Raw genomic sequence first — 15,141 nt, 5'->3', positions numbered from 1 at the left:
GCGACACCAGCAAATGTTAGTAAAGTCACATTATCGTTCTTAAATTGGGTAATTTTTCACTTTTTTAATGATCAATACTTATAGCCACGCTACATATTTAAATTTGCATAATTTGTGCTACAAACAAGGCAAGATTATGCCAGTTTACTGCGCTTGTGTGCATTTATTTTAACTAAAATTGGCAACAAGGGGGCGATGTTGCTGCAGAAGCCTCCTGTCAGATGTGCTGTCAAACAACTTGCAACTCAATCAGCAGCCTTTTCAATTGTCACTCACTCACAAATCACACAGACAGGACGGAGATGTGTCAACACAGTACATGCCATTTATTTTTTATTGTAGACTTGGTCGATAAACTGTCATAGTAGCAATGGCTCTTACAGAGTTCTGTATAGTACTGGATCGCGTTCGACTGGATAGGGTACACTTGCAGTAAATGTTTAATGAGGGATATAAAATATACTAAATATAGCAACATCATTCAGAGCATTCAGCAGGACAAACCTTTTATCAAAGTGGCAATGCAGACAGTGGTATTTAATGCCCAGTTGTGATACAGAGCAGAAGTTATGTACTTTTTCATCATATGTACCCTCCCGCTGTTGTTAAAACTGTAAGGCAGTAGTATATCTTGATTGCAATGTAGTACGGCTTTTCATCAGATGACTGATTTCCTCGTTTTTTGTCTTTTTTTTTAAACAAAATGTACAACTTTTAAATGAAATCAAACAAAAACAGCACCTCTGACTTACAGGAGGAAAAACCCAAACTTGTTGTGTGTCTGTGTGTGGAAAATAAACCAAAAAGCTCCATGTGAAAACTTCCTTGCAGTTTCTATAATGACGAGATGGCAACAAAGCAGCAGTAGAATACGTTTAAATACTGAACTAAAGATGACTGTAGAAATCATAAAGAAGAACAAGAGTGGGTGGATGGTGGGAGGCAGCAGGCCGGAGTATGGTCTCCCTGTGGAAACAGGTTGTGGCGAGAATGCAGCTTCATTAACCATTAACCTTTGCATTTAGCCCCGGGCATCACTCTATCTTAAGCAGTTCCACATCGAATATAAGAGTGGCATTTGGAGGGATGACCCCAGGGTGGCCTGTCGCTCCATAAGCCATATCTGGCGTGCAGGTGATTTTCGCCCTCTGGCCGAGGCTCATCTGAAGCACAGGAGGAAAAAGGAAAACACAACTGAGTATGTGCATACTTCATCGAAGGTCTTTTTCACAGAACAGATGTGTATTAATTATAGCAGGAAAAGGTGTTACTACATTTAATTTAGCCAAGTGATGTAATGAGCTCCTCTCACCTGTCCTACTCCTTCCTCCCAGCCCTTAATGACCTCGCTCTTCCCGAGTTTGAACTTAAAGGGCTTGTTCCTGTCTCGAGAGGAGTCAAACTTCTTCCCATTCTGCAGCATACCTGCCAAAAGAGAAACAACACGAACAAGAGTCAGAGAAGAATCTGGTTAAGAAGTCATTTTGGCGACTTTCTGCACTGATTTTAACGGCCGTTTTCTCATTTATCAGACTGATATGAGATCCACGCACGCCCTCTTCCTCTGTTACTAATGTTTTTGGAATGAGGCATTTTCAGATTAAACTCTGAGGCATGATTGTGGCGCGGCGGCTCCTTATCGCGATCTTGGGTCTGTTTCAATTACCCAAATGAACAAAGGGGATGTGAATCAGGAAGCACTGGCCTGGTTTAGTGGATTATTTTTGAAGTTAACTAGGCCAACGCTCGCCTTGTATCTAGACCAAAGGGAGAAACGGAGTGACAAAGGCAGGAGCGGTGCAGGACTGCACTCCTTCAGAACATCGACTGACCGCTCAGACGTGGTGAAAACGTCGGGTCCATTAAACATGAACTTTAGGCCTCGCTTCATTAGACGTCTTAAGAGGCCTTCATCGACTCGGCTGACACTTCCAAAGTGCTCTGTTACTCTGATTACCCTTCTGAACCCCTTCGGTTTCTGATGTTTTAAGCTTTATGTAGCATCTTTGTGGACAACAAGAAAGAATCATTTAATAATCAATAAGAAACAAGAAGAATTTTAGCTGACATGTTTTCCACAAGGCACCAAACACATCAGCAGCCACCAAATTAAGAAGCATGAATTTGGCTCATTTTTGTTTTAATTAGTTCGACAAGACAAGATGGTGGTTTGTTTCCATATTTTTCCCCAGTGATAATATTACATCAGGAGATAATGTCAGTAAACACTTTGCTTATTCCACACCACAGGAAACACAAACATGAGGAGGTAATTTTCTAAATCAAATCAGGTCCCGATGTAACAGGAGTCCTGTGCAAGAGGGGCTCAAATCTCAATATCCTATATTACATTTAAATATCCTAAATTCACATTTTATTTGACACAAATATAAGAAGCCAGCAGACGTTTAATTGTGGGACATGAAGCTATTTAAGCTATATTTAATTCCCAGCGTTAAACTAAAGAGCTGTTCCATTCTGCCATCTTATCTTTAAATGTCTCAGTTGAGTTTCCATAAAATGTGACATTATGGTATTCTGTAAATCAATGCTGTGATATTCTAGAACATGTGGAACATATTCTGAATTAAATAGACTTGATTTTGAGTTTTTAGGACGATAGGCACACTTGTAGTTTTGTTACGAATGGACCACAGGGAGGTTTTGTGTTCACCCATGTCTGTTCCTTGTTTGGTTTGTCAGCAGGATTACATAAAAACTACCAGAGGACACCCACATAGCTCGGATGGAGGACAGGTCTCGGCCCAGAATAGACCCCACTGACTTTTGGTTCTGATCCAGATAAACTCATGGCTGTCAGGATATTTTTTTTCTCACTTTCTTTAACATACAGGTCGATTTTAACCTTTTTTGGGGTTAATTTCTCAGGGAGACATGCACGGATCCTTTCGGTGGCTTGTGTTTATGAGTGAGTACGAATGTGGACTGCTGGACCTTGGTGGAGGTATGCACTCTACTGAGTACCATTATAGTTACTGAGTGCTTTCTAATGACTGATAATGAACAAATATGCTGCTAAAATGCATGCTAATTAGCAACTTTGGTCCACTGCGCAAGGACACAGCCTCTCCTGATCGAGCTACACACTATGTATACATGCAAAGAATTTCGTCATCATCCACATGAACTGTGGAGGCGGCTCCGTCATTGTCCCTTGATTTATCTTACTCTGTCGTTATTCAACAAGTGTGAATTCTCAGCGTTTAGAGTTATGTGCTAACTGAAGTTTAGTGATGGCGTCTGGCTCATCTGGTCACATGAATGTAGGTACTGTACTGCTTCTCCCCTTTCATTCCCCCCCCTCCACTAAACTTAGTACGCCCAACATTTCCAAGTATCACAGCAGCCCAGATATCAGCGGGCTGGGTTCGGTCCAACCCGTGGAGTCACCAAGTGCACACACGGAGCCGGATACCACCTGCCACAGGGCGTTCGAGTAGCAGAGAGGAGAAAACCTTCTTGCATCAGCTGCAGTGAAGCAGGATCACTTTCTGGCAACATGCAAGGAAACACTGACTGGCAATGTTAATTGGTGGGAGGCCAGTGAGGGATCATATCCTGGGCGTTGCACCTCTGATACCTGCTGGTTGGTTGGGGTGTCTCTTCCGAGACTGCTTACGTAAAAGGAGGCATTTTACACCTGGAAACATAACGCCCTATTGGTAAATACCATTTTACTCTAAGGTGCAGCTCGTAACTCAAGTTGTATCTGAGGAGAGCAGCTTCGACCAGCAGAGGGGGGAACAGCAGCACTGTGGGTCACACACACACAACTCTTTCCAAAGGAAAAGGAACTGGTTCTGACCAGTTGGTATTTTCCAAAGGAAAAAATACACAGCAGCATTGTTCCAAAAAGAAACATGAGTCACAACATGGTTTAAGATTGTACGTCAGTCTGTGTCAGGTACTGTACTACCTTCAGATCTTGCTACAGATGACATGAACTAGACAGGTGTTACTATGTCACTAATGACTGTCAGAATGTATCTTCCAGGAAAGCAAAAACATCCCAATCCACTCCTCCAGCACACTTGTATCAGTGCTCTGTTATCACTCTGTGGACAGCTAAGCATGGGTGGGGTCCCTGCAGAAATAAAGCGGGACCCGTCCCTTCCTGAGACTGGCTCCCACACTCTCTCCTCATGAAAGGCTTTCACTTGGTAGTGCTCTGGCTAGATCTGCAAGAAGCCATGGCGCACAGGGGTGGGGTTATTTTTACTCCGTTTACTGTATCCTGTCTCTCCCCCCCCACCCCCTCCAGTCTAGGACGGCTGCCAGCACAACAACCCCCTCGGCCCGAGTGTGGATAAAATGAGACGCGTGGTGAGCTATCTGTCTACGACAAACTCATGTGTTGCCGTGTTTCACAGCTGCGAGCATGCTCGCCTCAGTGGAAAGAATTAAAGCATACTTCATTAATATGTCAAGTGTGACAAACTGGGAGTAGGTGCGATGTGTAATTGGGGAGTATTTTCAGCAGAGACATTATCAATCAGCCGATTCTAACCGTGGAGTCTGGACAGCCTATACCTCATCGTTACACACGGCAAACAAAGAGTCACTTCTGAGAAAGATATAGGGCGTCCTTGTTCTGCTGTGGAGCGGCAGCGTTTGCTGGATAATCATTCACGCACTGTCGCTGTCGTCTTCCTCTCATTTCCCAGTCCCAGCCCCAGTCTATTGTCGGGGAACTGCAAGAAGATATTCTGCAGAGTCTCTGTCAGAACACTATCTGTGAAAGGCCTGTCAAACGCAAAGACAACTCAATACTGAACAGGGTGGTGTTCCCTTACCAGAACACACCGACAATTCCTAAAAAAAGTTGAGGCGCTGATTTAGCGTTTCTTCTGTCATAAGTTAGAAGCTGCACTTCAGCGCTCTTCTCACTTTTTTTTATCTAACTCCAGGATACAGGATTGAACACTTCCCATGGCACTCAATTACAACATTTCTCCCTCTGAAGGTAAGTTTGGCATCTCGTGACATACAACCCCGTGTTTCAGTCTCCCATCTATTTTGGTGTCACACACGAAAGGCCATTAGGTCTCAACTTTAGCACGTTTCATGGTGAAGCCTGGGGCTCAAACATGGTAAGGAATGACGTCCACATTTAGGCATGACATCATATCCAGTAGGCCTGCTGCTCCTAAAGCTCATGCGTCTTGTCAGTGGTGACCGACAGGGATGTTTATCATCGCGGTCCAGTGCCAAACTTCGTCAGTCGTGGAAACCCACAGGGATGGTGTGGTTTTCTTCACATTGACTGATATCAGAGCTGCTTCCATTTTCTACTTTCAGTGAGATCCTGACTCACGTAGCCCTCTTCCACCAAATTAGTTCTGGTTAAAGTTTTGAGCAGAACCACTGCAATCAAGGATGCTTTATCAATGGAAGGCACTGACACAACAAACAGTGCACCTGTAGAATATGACACGCCCACTTCTGTTCACACTAGACCTGCTATACTCCAGGTGGACATCAGCTTGTCAGGCTGCTCCAACCCAAATATATTTGGTCAAAATGCTCCAAACAATTGAAAAGTGGTGCACGAACTGGAACAGAAGTAAATACCTTTTCAGATTGCAGGATTACCTGCACGGCTTGGCGCTAGGGTTGCAACTGTATGAGATTTTCAAGGATACGATAACCATCCCAGAAAATATCACAGCATAGTTTCATGCAATACAGTATTACACAAATATTATTATCAGTTATAATGACCCTTAGAGAAATATAAATCTGTTTTAATGTCCTGACAAACCTGATATAAACTTGAAATATATATTTTTTTAACAACTTTAATATGATAGAATTCAATACTGTAGAAAGGCAAACGTACACGGTATGAAAATAGCCAACTATCATACTGTAAAAACAGAAGAGACACTGGACTGGGCAGCACGGTGTGCAGCAGGGCCAGTGAAAGATAAACCAAGAGTGAAATAGATGATAACACATCTCAGGCCGGCTTCACTCACTCCAGCCTGCTGGTCTGCTGCCCTGCAAACAGACCTGGAGTCAGTCACTACAGAAAAAAATAATATGTGTGGGAGGGTGAGCCGCTTTTTCTAATTATTTCGTTCACTTACACGAAGCGCCGGAGAGCCCTTAGCTGCCTGGTGGCAATGAGCACTCTGCTAATTTGGGCAACCACAACTCTCACCAGAGTCTAAAGGGGAGGTGTGGTGTGTGTGTGTGGGGGGGGGGTCATTTGCAGATCTGTGTGTGTCTATCTGCTCCGGCATGTGTGTGTCTGCATGTTTAAAATCCCAGAGGTGAAAGTGAGGACGGCAGTGAGAGATTGTCGGAGAGTTTTCTGGGAGAAATGAGGCTCCCGAATATTCACTACTGGAAATAGAGTGGTTTCAAATCCCATTATGCGCCCGTTACTGTTTATCTTCCCTGTGCTATCTGGAAAAACTAACACCGGCGCTTGCTGCTGCTGCGACGCAGGGTGCAGTCTGTGGTTCTTTGTTAACAGTCAGCTGGGTGGATGACTTGGGGCAGGCTTACGTTCCAAATCTGCGGCTCACCTCTATTACTAGCGCTATCTCTTTATCAGATCGGGAACTAATCTTGTATTAAAGCTTTTAAATAAAAACAAATGTGGGTTAGCCTCTGACTTTACTACAGTGCACTGACCTGAAAAGTAAGCGTGCACTGTACAACGGCTGACTGTTAACCAATTAGTAGAGAATTACCAAAACAGAAAAACATTTAATGTTGATTCTAGAATGACTTTCTGCCTGTTTACTCCTTACATTACACTTATTCAAAGGGACAGTTAACCCATAAACACAGATTTCTCCTCTTTCCTGTAGTTTGATTTATTCATCTGGATTGATTTGATATCTACCTTCCCTCAAATATGATGGAACGAGTTGGTTGTGGTGGTTAAACGGCAGAAATATTGTCCCGTAATCCAAATCAAACTTCATTTAGGAAACTTTTTGTCTTTCAACTGAACTGCAGCCGCCGACTGCATCACGGTGAAGAAGGGAAGAGTGAATCTACTCATGTTAACATCACACCATTAATGTTTACAGTCAGGGGCCTCCTGGTCTCCTCGGCACAGTGATACGGCAGAAAGATAATAGTCTTAATGTCTTAATGTGGATTATCTTCAGTAACCGGGTCGTGATTACTGAAGAGAGACATAGCACTTTGAGCACCACAAGCCGAGCGCCACCAAGTTCCTTAAAGGGACTACGAGGAACCTTCAGCTTTTGTTGATTCTCGCGGCTCCTTTTGACAAAAAGCGGTCACAAGGTCTTTACTAGCACATGCCGGCTGCGGAAGTGAGTGACAGAGAGACTGCAGGATTGATTGTGATGTCGCAATCTATTTATGTGTGATTTTATATGTGATATATGAGATCGGACCTGAACACAGGCATTAATAATAACTATATAAAGAAAAAAAAAAGCGGTATGATGGCTGATGGTCTCATTATAGCTCATTTATAATCCTCAGAGGGATAACGAGATTGTTTCATGAACACTTAGAAAGTTCCTCGTCGTCATTTTAATATTCAAGACATCTCGGCACCTCAGACTAAAGCAATGTGGACGCATCAATAGAACTGCAGGTAAGAGGTCAATATGTTCTACTGATTTGGTGATGAACTGACCCTTTAACAGCGAACATGGAAACAAAATAAAAAGAGAAGTTCTTTCGAGCATCATGATGTGGTGTGCGACTTGTCCCGCTGCGATACTGTACAGCGTCGGTTCGAACAAGTTACACAACCACATTCTTAGACTAACCTCCTGGCTCGTGTCCAACACTATGGTCTCATTTTCAAACAGCCCTACCTTTTTTAAATACCAGCGCATTATTTTATATCTACCCACAGCAAACACATTTTCTCCCACTGAGACAACAACGTATTTATATTTTTGGTCAAGGTCCTAGCTTTGGCTTAACTCAAGCATATTGCGCACCCCCACTGCCAAATACACCAGGAGCTTACGGCTAATTCCCGTAAGCCGCAAAGGAAAAAGCAAAAAAGGAGAGCAAGCTAAAAATGAGTTCTTTAAAAAGAGCAGAGTCCGCTGTAAAACAATGATGGAGGTCATCCATCCCTAGGTGGTAACAGATCTTATTGTTCCTTTCAGAGACGGAAAAAGCACAACAGAAAACAGACGTCGATGACGGGGTTGTGACAACGGAGCGCAGGAAATAATGGCAGAAAACAAAAAGGAGTGCAGCCAAAATAAGTATAATCCTACAGATCCGCTAAAGACTAATACTCATTATCTGTGTCTGCTAATTTACTAATCAGGGAGCGAGTCAGAACTAAAACCCGCTCACTGTGCGAGACTCCAGACTAGGATGAGCCGCTTCCAATTATAACGTAATTCATGACTGCAGTGGCTGATCTCTGCAGAGATCAGGCCCCTGGAGGGAAAATCTGGATCCACTACCTCCCCCCCAAAAAAGTGGAACAACACGGTGTTTGTTAACACGAGGGCGCAAGTCAAACAAAGCAAGACATTCTTACATGAAACCAAACACTGCGAGTAAGCCGAAGGGATCAATATCACGACAGGTTACAACAACTCATGTGAACTCATTTTGGCTGATGGAGAACGGAAAACCCTGCAGTAATACACTCCCATACAATTCTAACACACTCTGAATCTCCAACCTGCTTACTACAACACCGACGCCACGGTGCAATAACTCTGATAACCATGTAATAATAAAAGCTTGCGATGCTCAGACAGACTGATGACATGTGAACTAGCCTTTGTTTACTTTCTGTCTGACCTAGTTGTCTGGACTGCTACACCCCGGGGCACTGAGTAACCCAAATTTATTTCCCAAAAAACGTCTCGGCATCTAACCCGGGCCCCGCCTCAAAAAAAAATAATAAATAAAAATAGAAGAAAGAAATTGGGCAATCTGAATAGGAGAATAACAGGAAAAACAAAAAAAGCCTGTGTGTACATGAGTGCAAAAACTAACGTGCATGATGCATGTTTTTTTTGTTTTGTTTTTTTGCCGGGCGTGGTGGCGCTCCTCCCTGGGTTTGTTTGAGACTGTATTATGCGACGCACAGGTGCATACACGTCCTGCAAAGAGACAGTGTGAAAGGAGCTGAAAACTGAGATGTACTGTGCTGCAGATACTGTCAAACACACACACACACACACACACACACACACTCACTCACACAGAGGGACACATTTCCTCCCCTTCAGCATGTAGACAGGACAGACAGGGAGAGTCAGTTACCTATGTAATGAACAACACATGTCTGGCCCTTCTTTGGAAATGTTCTTCCTGTGAACAAGAGAGAGAAAAACAAAGTGTTATTATGTGTTGTTTGTGCACCTCGCAGGCCTGCCGGGCTAATCTTGCAGATTAACAATGGCTGTTTTTTTTTTTTTTTACATCTGGCCAGGAATGCTGTGCCTCTTTTTTTTTTTCCTCGTGCCTGCAGACACGCTTTGGAAGTTAATATGCGTCTGTTAAATCTCATAGTCATGTTAAAACTTCTGGCCCTGGAGGCTTTTCTTTTCTCCTGGAGGGGGGTTTATATCACATACCTCTGAGTTAATTACATTAGTGGTACATGAGACTGAGAGAAACAACCCCTTTTATGTCTACCTGAGAGCAAATTCATAATTTAAAAGAGACTTACAGCAGTTAACTGTGGAGGCTTCTAGAAGGATGCAGTGCAGGAGTCAAGTGATGGTGAATAACACGGTTAAAAAAAAACCCATAAAACTGGGTTTTAGCCCCAAAAATAATAATCGGAAAACTATTAATAGTTGCTGGTTTTCTAATGAGTTAACAACCTCAAGTGCTATATGATTAAAATCGACATTTTAAAGCACATTATGTTGATATTCAAGAAGATTTGAACGGCATTCCGGGGAACTACCGAGCCCCGAACCAGCCGCCACCGCCACAACCTCATCTCCTCCCCCGCGTCAGAGCACTCACAAGCGGATAAAAAAAAATCAACTCACCGTCGCCGGGGGATATTGTCTCGACTTCCACGCCCATGGTTGTTGCTACTTCGGGGATCAGCTCTGGACCATACAGCCTAAAAAGCCGCTTCGACAGCCAGTGTTACCCGTTTTTGCAGCTGCGAGTCGGGCTGTGTCGGTGGAAGCGATGCATTCACGGGAGCAGCACCGAACAGCAGCCACAGCCAAGACGAGTGAGACGCCGCCAAGATATTCTCCCGTTCGTGGCGAGACGGCGTCGAGATCGACGACTGCAGCGCGCGCGTCGTCTGCAGCCTCGTCAAACCGTCGTCGTCTCGCGGACGCGTTTGCTAGCTCTTAAGCTAACATACCAGCCATTTTTGTTCATAAGTCAGCTATATTTAGTATATTCATTAAATATTTGTATGTTTTATTCCTTAAAAAGTGCCGAGCGTTGGTTGCAAACACACGTAGCGCCCTCCAACGGGCGCGCAAAGAACACGACGAAGTATAGCTCGACTACATTTCCCATGATGCACTGAAACCGTTAGTTTAGCTTCCGGGTCGAAGAGAAATGAACGTTGGAGACACATTTTTGCCCCACAAAACGTGCATTATTAGACGGGAAACTCATTTTAAGTGTGTCGCATTGACTACACAGCAGATGCTTGTGGTTTTATAAGGTACGTGAAGACAAAATTGAGACGTTTGTGTGGATCTTTACGCTGATTATGTGTGAGCTTGTATCATATAGCATCAAATAAGCTACATGTAATGCTTCATTTTGAGCATGAAGTTGAAGATGTGTTTGTCTCTTTAAGTTTTTAACCCTCTCATTTATAAGCATGATATAAACACGCCTCTGTAATGTTTATGATATCTACGTACAGTTGTTACATCTGCATTTACTTTTAAATTTAATGTGCAAACAAATTTCCCTGTCTGCGGGACATTAAAGGAATTCTGATTCTGATTCTGATTCTTTTCTTGTGTTAAACTGGCTGTGCAAATGATTTTTTTTACATGGAACATTTGATAAGAAATAACATGTCTACCTGATAAGGAGACTGCCTAATTGGTCCAAAGTGATGCTGACAGTTTCACCAGATCTGAAGGCGTAGAAGCTGTGATGAGACACTCCCACTCAACACATACTATTGTTAAGCTGAGGCCCCAACAAGACCTGTGTGCTGTTAAGGTCATTCAGGCATAAGCAGATATAGGAGTTCGTCACCACTGCCTCAGCTCAGGCAGGAGGGATTAAGGCATGTACTTGGAAGGAGACACAGGAGAGGCTTTTGCTATTCTTAATCTGCATAGGTAGCAATAGCTACTCGTGTGCTGGACCTGTTTACATCGGATGCAAGTCTCTGTTACCAATGTTGACTTTCTAAGTCTTTTCTTCCTTACTTTTTCTCTTTTGAAAAGGCTTCCTCACACCTGCCAGGATGGACCTTGGTAAGGCAAAGCTTCTTAGGTCGGGTCTCAACACTCTACACCAAGCCATCCACCCTGTGCACGGGATAGCATGGACGGACGGCAAGCAGGTCTGCCTGACGTCTTTCTTCTTCCTCAATGGCGAGGTGAAGTTTGGGGACACCAATGTCATCGGCCAGTTCGAGCACGTCTTCGGGCTCTTCTGGGGCCCCCTCTGCTGCTCGGACTCACCTGCCTTGCTGGCGGTCCAGCACAAGAAGCACGTTACGGTGTGGCAGCTGCAGCTCAGTGCTCTCGAGCAGAACAAGCTGCTGTGCAGTCAGACCTGCGAGATGAGCGAGCCTTTCCCCTTGCTCTCACAAGGCTGCGTGTGGCACCCGAAACTGGACATTCTGGCCGTGCTGACCAAGAGGGACACTTCTGTGCTGTTTTCCGTCAGAGTGGACAACAGGAGAACCAAAGCAGATGTCAAAGGTAGTGGACTTATACACTGTGCGTGCTGGACTAAAGACGGCACACGCCTGGTGGTGGCCATCGGCAGTGCCCTTCACTCTTACATCTGGAACGACATCCAGAAGAGTCTGGTGGCCTGCTCCTTCTGCCCCATCTTTGATGTGGGAGGCTACATCTGTGCCATCGAGCCCACGGGGGAGGCTCAGGTAGCGGTGGCTACAGAGCTGCCTCTGGATAAACTCTGTGGGTTAAATGCAGGCATAGCGTTCGACATGCCGGCTGATGGTGAGTCCCTGCAGGACCACGGCTCGAGTGTGCTCATCTCAGAAGAGGCCAGCCATGGGGACTCACGAAGGAGATCTTTTTCGGAGAGGTCCTACATCCCCAGCTCCGGCCCACTGGACCTCACCCACCTCTTGGCGAGACACCGTCGTTCTGACCCCAGCCCCCTCATCCACCTGCGTCGCCGAGACACAATGACGGGGTCTGGCCAGGACTCCTCACACCTCATCCTGGTCACCTATGAGCGTAAAGTCACTACCACCCGCAAAGTCAGCATCCCGGGGATTTTGGTTCCAGACATTGTGGCTTTTGACCCGCGTGGCTCCACAGTGGCGGTGGCCTCCAACACCTGCAACATGGTGCTTGTGTACTGCATCACAGCCTCCGCCATGCCCAACATTCAGCAGATCTCTCTGCAGACAAACGACAGGCCCAAAGGAGTGTGCTTCCTTAATGACAAGATGCTGCTGTTGATGGTGGGCAGGCAGAAGTCCAATGACCCTGCCTTCCTCCCGTCTTCCAACACAGATAAATATATCCTCCGTCTGTTTGCCAAAGAGTTGATCTATGATGGAGAGACTCCCATCACACCATCCCCCTCTGCTCACAACCACGAGTCCACCTCTAATTTCTGTGCAGGGATTAGGAGGCACTCGGAGCACATATCTAGGGACGACAGGGAGCGTCCAGGGATAAAGGACTTGCTGTTGCCTGGAGGGGGAGTAATACGTTCACCAGGCAACAGGCGCAGGCTGGTGGAGGAGGTGAAGAGCGCCGAGCCCAGCCCCGTCGCCAGCTCTGTGGACTTCTCTGACCGAGCCCCGTCCAGCGCCTCCTCCATCACGGTGGAGAATTTCGACATGGACCACATCAATCGTATGTCCAGCCTGGCGGTGGCCAGCCAGACCAGCAGGGACTCCAGCCGGGCCAGCTCTCCTCGCCTCGAGCCGTCGGACAAACTCCACATGGAGCCGACACTTCCCATGCCTGAGAAGGCATCGGGCCTCGCCAGGGAGCGTGCGCTGGAGCAGCTCGTTCACAACATGGAGCGGCTTTTTACGCGCTTTGCAGACGTACAGCAGTGCCTCAGCGAAATGAGAGATTACACACAGAATGGCAAGAAGGCCCTGACTGTCTACCCCAATGCCTGTGAACCCCCCTATGTCAATGTCACATGTCAGGTACAGTCTACTCACTACAGTTCCTCTGTGTTTTTGTAAATGACTGTGCGAGGATAATAACCCTAGCCAAAGAGGACAATGTCTTTTTAAAATTTAAGGGGTTTGAACACCCTAATCAGCTGCAATTTTCCCTCGAAGGATAAAGCGACCGTAATCCCTCAAATTGTTTAATGTGTTTACAAACGCACGAACCCAAGTGTCAGGTGTCAGAACAGGATTTTAACTAACTCTGTAATTGCCTCCCGCTCGACTGTTTGTCTTTATGCCGTCCTTCTTCGTGCATTTGCAGAAGCAGCTATCGGAGAACGTGTTCATCGACGAGCGGCGGCCGGTGCTGCTGTGCGAAGGAAAGCTGTGTCTGCGTGCCCTCCAAGACCTCTTCAACCTAACTATAGTGGAGATGATGTATGGTGCGTGAAGTTTGTGGTTAAAATATTGCCTCCGTTCTTTAAAATGACAAACTCTACATCACTTTCGAGGCTTAAGTTTCAGTTTGGTGTCCATTTGAATCTCAGAATTGTTTGGAGAGGAGTCTAAGCTTCCTTCCTAAAACCTTCGGCGCTGCTCTGCCTGTGAGATGAACCAATGAATCAAAATGAAGGAACGAAGGAGGAAACTCCTCGTATTCCTCTTTGGAAGGATTTGAATGGATAAATTGTACAATCTTAGACAGCGCATTCTAGCATTGTTCTCGCGTTAAGGTGCATAAGCTATAATTGGAAGTGATTAAAAGCCTAGGTCAGATTAGAGGCTTTAAAACAAAAGCGGCTTTCGTCCATTTAATGGATGTAGTGTTTTGTTGCTGCAGCAGAGGTGACTGTCCCTGAACGGAGACACGGCGGCAGGTCACCGCTGTCGCAATTTAGCAGCAGTTTTAACACTTTTATCTCGTGTTGTTTGTCCAGGTCCCTTATGGGTTGTTCTCGTGGCAGATCCAGATGGCTTCATTCCTCTGACGTTCAAACCCAAGGAGGAGCTTACAGTGCGGAACGGGAAGCGGAAAACGAACCTACGGGCTCCCGGGAGTCCGGAGACCTCCTGCCCGTCCAGTCCGGCCCCCTTCACAAACTCCAGCACAACTACAGATTCTACCATATAGTCGTGTCTCTGAACACACACCTCAGTTTATGGACTCGTGCGGTAGTAACTTTAACGTATTTGACTGGATCCAAGAATGCATGCAGAACCTCACTAATGCAGACACCCAGAGTTGTATGTCAAATTTATTTTTGTACCTGAACAGATTTTAAAAAGGGCTGCCGGTGCCGAGATATTTATGTTTTCTGTCGACAAAATGCGGTGCAGCTGTTGAGGTCTAAATCTTGTGACTCATCATCATCATCATGTGACTGTACAAACGGCATTGAGCGTGTTTTAAGGTGTGTTTGAGGCATGCTCTCAATCGCCCTGATGTCCTGATGCAAGACGAGAAGAATAGAAGCTTATGCAGGATGTAAATGTTTTGTTTTCTTTATGTATTTTATTTTATTTTTTAACTCAGTGAAGATTTCACCCATAAAATGACAATTTTACCCATTCTGAAATTACACTTTTGTTCAAATGTTCCACGCATTATTGAACCTTTTTACTCAAGCATCTTTGAAAAATGTTGATGAGTCAGAGTTGAAGCACTTTTTCTTAAGGAGTTGCGATGTTATGAACACAACCGGCCACTAGAGGGGGGCGACGCTCCACAGAAAGTTTGCCGTTTGCATTCAGAGCTCTAAAGAACACCAAAGAAGTGTAAATGTGTTTGTCAATAAAATAGATCTTTTGGTAGCTCTTTAAATATTAAAGTTGCGCAACTATCCCGCTCGCCTCTGTGT

The 15,141-nt window shown here is 45.2% G+C and overlaps 2 protein-coding genes across 3 annotated transcripts; one reads left to right on the top strand and one right to left on the bottom strand.

Moving 5' to 3' along the window:
* Positions 1-303: 303 nt before the first annotated feature.
* Positions 304-10,317, bottom strand: fkbp1b (FKBP prolyl isomerase 1B). Its single transcript, XM_030405458.1, has 4 exons — positions 10,002-10,317; positions 9,262-9,309; positions 1,313-1,425; positions 304-1,163 (listed from the first exon to the last, which is right to left on the bottom strand). Exons 1-4 carry the CDS (start codon positions 10,036-10,038, stop codon positions 1,035-1,037), a joined length of 327 nt encoding a protein of 108 aa, XP_030261318.1. The 5' UTR covers positions 10,039-10,317; the 3' UTR covers positions 304-1,034.
* A 144-nt stretch (positions 10,318-10,461) lies between these two features.
* On the top strand, positions 10,462-15,123 carry wdcp (WD repeat and coiled coil containing). 2 transcript variants are annotated; one of them, XM_030405454.1, is made up of 4 exons: positions 10,462-10,645; positions 11,391-13,315; positions 13,605-13,725; positions 14,221-15,123. In XM_030405454.1, exons 2-4 carry the CDS (start codon positions 11,411-11,413, stop codon positions 14,412-14,414), a joined length of 2,220 nt encoding a protein of 739 aa, XP_030261314.1. In that variant the 5' UTR covers positions 10,462-10,645; positions 11,391-11,410; the 3' UTR covers positions 14,415-15,123. The 2 variants fall into 2 exon arrangements, with proteins under 2 accessions (XP_030261314.1, XP_030261315.1); XM_030405455.1 differs by lacking the exon at positions 13,605-13,725 and having other exon boundaries at positions 14,221-14,402.
* Positions 15,124-15,141: the final 18 nt, after the last annotated feature.

Source organism: Sparus aurata, chromosome 22 (genome assembly GCF_900880675.1).
Source record: "Sparus aurata chromosome 22, fSpaAur1.1, whole genome shotgun sequence".
Lineage (NCBI taxonomy): Eukaryota > Metazoa > Chordata > Actinopteri > Spariformes > Sparidae > Sparus > Sparus aurata.
This window is presented reverse-complemented; position numbering and strand designations above follow the sequence as displayed.

Coding starts and splice junctions, on each gene's coding strand:
- fkbp1b (XM_030405458.1), bottom strand. CDS start 10,038: ATGGGCGTGGAAGTCGAGACAATATCCCCCGGCGACG. Junction 1,426..9,261: donor ATGTGTTGTTCATTACATAG/GTAACTGACTCT, acceptor CTCTTTTGGCAG/GTATGCTGCAGAATGGGAAG. Junction 1,164..1,312: donor GGGAGGAAGGAGTAGGACAG/GTGAGAGGAGCT, acceptor CCTGTGCTTCAG/ATGAGCCTCGGCCAGAGGGC.
- wdcp (XM_030405454.1), top strand. CDS start 11,411: ATGGACCTTGGTAAGGCAAAGCTTCTTAGGTCGGGTCTCAACACTCTA. Junction 13,316..13,604: donor ATGTCAATGTCACATGTCAG/GTACAGTCTACT, acceptor GTGCATTTGCAG/AAGCAGCTATCGGAGAACGT. Junction 13,726..14,220: donor TATAGTGGAGATGATGTATG/GTGCGTGAAGTT, acceptor TTGTTTGTCCAG/GTCCCTTATGGGTTGTTCTC.